At 53.5% G+C, this 5,427-nt stretch overlaps 1 protein-coding gene across 1 annotated transcript in view; it reads right to left on the reverse strand.

The window, feature by feature from the left end:
- Positions 1–997: 997 nt before the first annotated feature.
- Positions 998–5,427, reverse strand: part of LOC308159719 (protein bicaudal D homolog 2) — a gene marked incomplete at its 5' end in the record, with an annotated part of 28,335 nt that continues 23,905 nt past the window's right edge. The window contains 3 exon segments of the mRNA XM_080533534.1: positions 998–1,053; positions 3,076–3,210; positions 3,212–3,413. Of these exon segments, the coding sequence (XP_080389660.1) occupies positions 1,048–1,053; positions 3,076–3,210; positions 3,212–3,413 (343 nt within the window). The 3' untranslated portion in view covers positions 998–1,047.

Genomic DNA, 5,427 nt, shown 5'->3' on the forward strand with positions numbered 1-5,427 from the left:
ACCTCACCTTAGCTTCTTCTATCCTTGTCACCTTCTCAAATCTTACTGGAGTAGAAGGTGTCAGACCCCTCCTCCTCTGACCCTCTCCTCCAATAGGATTTGGAGAAGGAGGCGAGGAGAGAGAGAGAGAGAGAGAGAGAGAGAGAGAGAGAGAGAGAGAGAGAGAGAGAGAGAGAGAGAGAGAGAGAGAGAGAGAGAGGACACGAGGAACCGAGGAAAGACTTTTGAGATGGAGACCATCGAGATGCCGGTATAGGACACGATTTCTACGACTGACACTAAGAGGAGCCTGATAGGCCTTGTCGTGATGCCAGGCTAAAGGCATTTTTTTTACTATTGTCGAGACGTGCAGCGTTAAAAACAGAACATATCCCTGCATCAACACAGACAAACAAACAAGCAAACACATCACAGTAGGACACAGGGGCAGTGGGGGGGAGGGGGGGGGGGGGGAGTCATCAGTCAGACACAGACCAAAGTTTTTCAGTTTGGTGGAAAAAAGACAAAAGTGTGAATACTGTAGAGGTAAACTGTACAATGGAGAAAAAAAACAGTAGTTTTTACTTCATTCATAAATATACTCATGGTCAAAACGCAATCACAAACACAATATACACACCCTGGTTCAACTTAAAAACCCAGACTAGGAAATTAAGATTTTTCCGTAGCCCGTCCAGGACAAAAAAAACAGACACATGAAGTCATAGAGCAACAGCAGCAAAGTTTCCATCTTCTCCATCAGCTCTCCTCTTCAGGCTGCATGCAGGCCTCTCACCGGTCCAGAGAGAGGGGGGGGGGGGGGGGGGGAGAGAGAAGCTCATCCATGGTTCTGATGAGTAGTGGAGGAGGGGGAGGAGGAGGCGGGCGTAGGGGGCGGGGGAGGGGGGGTGTAGGTAGAATCAGTTGGGCCACAGATGGACAGGATGTCTTGGGACAGGAGGAGGGGGGGGGGGGGGGGTGGATTCATGGGGGTGGACATGATAAAACACCGTTCCTTATGGAGGAGAGGAGGGTTGTTGCGGGGGGGAGGGTGATGGTAGATGCTTTTCATCGCTGCAGAGACAGGGTGAGACAGAGACAGAAGAAGAAATCAAATTCAGTTACTCGACCAAAAGAACATCACAAAGCATAAGAGCAGCAGGATGTGGGTTATTGATCGGGTACGCAGCGGCACGGACGACACGTGATATGGTGCAGACAACAGGAATGAGCAGCTGGGTATAGGCAACAAAGGTTGGTCGCTAAGCAACAAAGGTCGGTCGCTAAGCTATGTGGAAATAGCGCTATTAACGGTCCTCTGTGGGTCAGTTGGTAGAGCATGGCGCTAACAATGCTTGTGGGTTTGTTTCCCGCTGGGACCATGTATACTGAAATGTATGCCGCTTTGGATAAAAGCGTCAGCTAAAATGACATATATTCTATATTAGTAAATCATCATTGATGGTGTAAGTAGGGCCTCGCTTGCTTTTTGCTTGTCTACTTAGCGCTAATCTCGGTGAACTTCAGTTCCGTTAGTTCTCAAAAAAACTGCCAAATATGCTGTATACTATAGTAAAACCATCAAGAGATTCCACTCTAATTACTTGAATGGGTTGCGATGGAAAAACTGGGGGGTCTGACTACATTCATGAGCACAGTGCTGAAGGTTTGCAATGGTATGTATTGTAATGTGTGTTCAAATATTGATATTTAGCATATCCAATTGATTAATAATGTATTTATTAGTGCGGCTAGAGCAGCTTAATTCAGCGTTTAAGGACCACAATGGAAAGTTGGCCTTTCATATATATATACAATCATATATATACAATTAATTATTCATTTATTTCGCACTAATAAAGATGGAAGATTAATTCACCGTCTAATGACCACAATGGAAAAGTTGGTCTTTCCAAGTCTTGGGCTTTATTGTGTAATATCCTTGATGATTTAATTTGTGTACTGTGGGCGGCTTTTTGGTATGATGTGTGCTGCTTGGCTTTAAACATTTCCCCCCCGATCAAATAAATCTGACTGAAACTGTAAACTGTCGTCTCATCGTCTGCGTGGCGCTTTGGGCTGTGGGTGTCGGGGAGCCCCCCTGGCTGTTGTGGGAGGAGCTTCCCAGGCACCCCTGCTGTGGGACCCCTCCTCCGTGCTCCCACGGCCCGGCCCTGGAGCCTGCAGCCTGCTCCCTCTGGCGCCCCTACTGGCCGGACTGGGTATAATAGAGAGGGCGGAAGGGGCTGGAAGGGGCGTGGCCGAACGGCACTGAGAGGCTGGTGTCGGTTTAGGTCTGGAATGCGAGGAGGAGGAGCTTGAGGTTCCGCGTGACGGCCGCAACGCGTGGCCCGAGGACGTTGTCGTCGCTTCGTCCGCAGGACTCGATTTGTAAACGAGGCTTTGCTTCCTACTTCCTACTTGCACAGACGACGACACGGACAGCCCCGGGGTGGGCTTCGACGGGGGGGGCTTCGGCTCTGCTTTAACGGCCCCTAGCGAGGACTGCCCCCCCGCTTCCTCCCACGTGCTGCGGGCACGCGACGCCCTAGAGGACGGCAGACTCTCTATCGACCGAGAACACGAAGACTTAAGTCTGGAGGAGGCGGAGGCGGAGGCGGCGGTGGCAGAAGAGGACGCGGGGGACACGCCGCTGCGGCGACTTGTAAAAAAGGTGTCTTCGCGACCGCGGGGGGCTAGCGCCCACCTGCCCTGATTGCCACCGGCGCCGCCCGCCCCCGTCCTATAAGAACGCCAGACGACCGCGCTGTCTAGAGAGCTGGCCGAGCCCCGGCGGTAGGAGGGGGAGGGCGGCTGGTCGTCGTCGGCGCGCTGCCCCCCGTGGGGGGGGCTCCGGAGGACGCCCCCCGCCTGGAACACGTCAGAGACGCTGCGGCTTCGAACGAACGTGGCGTCCCGCGGGGGGAGCGCCGCGGAAGAGCCCGCCGGGGGATGCCGCTGCCAACGCCTGGGTGGTCTGGGAGTAGTAGTAAGAGCGGTAGTAAGAGGAGTGGTAAGAGTAAGAAGGTTAGGCTGGGAGGGAGAGGAGGAGGAGGAGAAGAAGGAGGCGGAAGAGGTGGAGGAAGAGGCTCTTACAGGACTCGTGTGGAGGCTGCGGGTCAGCGCCCGGAGGTGGTGGCTGGCCACGGCCGGCATGCTGCTGCCGGGCCCGGGGCTGGAGCGGGGGCTGTTCCTCCTGGGGCTGCGGGGGCACCGGCCCGACTTGGCGCCCCAGCTCCTTGGCCCGGGAGCGCCGGGGGCTGCCGCTCAGGCTGTGGGGGGTCAGCGGCGCCTCCAGGTCCTCCAGGCGCTGGGTCAGGGCCAGCTTCTGCTGGATGGCCATGCGCAGCAGGGAGTTCAGGGTCTTCTTCTCGTCCTCCGCCGCCGCCAGCTGCCGCTGCATCTCGTCCAGCTGGGTGACGTACTGGTCACACCTGAGAGACACACACACACACACACACACACAGCCATATACGTTACACTTAGTACAACACACACACACGCACATATACGTTAGTACAACACACACACACACGCACACACACATATACGTTACACTTAGTACAACATACACACCCATATACGTTACACTTAGTACAACACACACACACACACACACATATAAACGTTACTCTTACACACATACACCAGCTGAGTGACATAAAGGTCACATCTGACACACACACACACACCTTACACTTACTGCAACACACACACACACACACACACACACACACACGCACACACGCACAGCAACATATAACAACAGACCTGGTACACACAGCACAAACACAAACTCACGGACAACATCAACTGAACAAACAAAGAAACAAAGACATCTTTCACAGAACACAGATGAAGAAGAGGAGCCCAGGAGGCCAACGCAAGAGGGAAGAAAACACCAAAACCGTTCCATCGAAAAAGAATAATACTGCAGTGACTCTGGATGTCCACATGGTGGCACTGTTACACAAGGCTTTTTTTTTCAGAGGTTGGATTTCAAGAGAGGTCCAGTCAGTCAGCCTTACGACGCAAGGCAGCGCCTTCAGTCAGGTGAAAGTAGACAGTCAGCCTCCCTTCCGCCGCTCCCTGCACCACATTCCCTCCTCTGATAATCAAATGTCAGCTCATCTGCTGTGTGTGTGCAGGGAAGGGCGAGGAGGCCTAATGTCTTCTCTTCCTCCGGGCCAGCATTTCCTGGCACTGAAAGCTCCATCGGTAGCATAAAATGCTATAATTAAAACGACAAACCACACTAATGTACAGTCACACACACATACACACACACACACACACACACACACACACACACACACACACACACACACACACAGGGCACTCAGGCACACACACAGGGCACACACACACAGGGCACACACACAGGGCACACACACAGGGCACACACACAGGGCACACACACAGGGCACACACACAGGGCACACACACACAGGGCACACACGCAGGTGCACACACACAGGGCACACACACAGGCACACACACAGGGCACACACACAGGGCACACACACAGGGCACACACACACAGGGCACACACACACAGGGCACACACACAGGGCACACACACAGGGCACACACACACAGGGCACACACGCAGGCACACACACACACAGGCACACACACAGGGCACACACACACAGGGCACACACACAGGGCACACACACAGGGCACACACACAGGGCACACACACAGGGCACACACACAGGGCACACACACACAGGGCACACACGCAGGCGCACACACACAGGCACACACACACACACACACACACACTGTACATCCACTTAAATCGCTAATAGTAATGCAGTACTTTTCCACAAATCCCCACCTATCACCTAAACACACTAATTGGGCACACATGCTTCTCACACAAATGCCCGCCGGCAAACATGCAAACACACACGTGAGGGGGAGGTGGTGGGGGTGGGGAGGGCATACGCTCTGAAAACCAAGCATGTTAAAATGAACAGCTAACCCTCGACTGGACCACAGATACCTCCTGTACAACAACGCAAACCTAGTTCTAGTTCTGGGGCTTTTGCTAGTGCCGGTTCGCAGTTGTTTAAATGGACTGACTTATATAGAGCTGACTTATTCCAAAGCGCTTTACACAATGGCCTCTCATTCACCCATTCACACACACATTCACACACCAATGGCGGTAAGCTACCATGCAAGGCCCCACCCGGCCCGTTCATTGGGAGCAATTTGGGGGTTCGGTGTCTTGCCCGAGGACACCTCGACACGTGGCCAGTCGGGGTTCGAACCGCCGATCTTGCGATCATTAGACGCCGGCTCTACCTCCTGCGCCACAGCTGGCCCAGTTGGTTCGACTTGGTCATCACATCACTGTATACGTCTGTGTAGATCTCTGCTTTCCAAGCGATGCGTAAGCGGTTCTTTGTTCTAGACCGGCCAAAAGTGTTTGTTGGT

The sequence above is a fragment of the Nansenia antarctica genome (genome assembly GCF_963989245.1).
Source record: "Nansenia antarctica genome assembly, chromosome: 6".
Taxonomy (NCBI): domain Eukaryota; kingdom Metazoa; phylum Chordata; class Actinopteri; order Argentiniformes; family Microstomatidae; genus Nansenia; species Nansenia antarctica.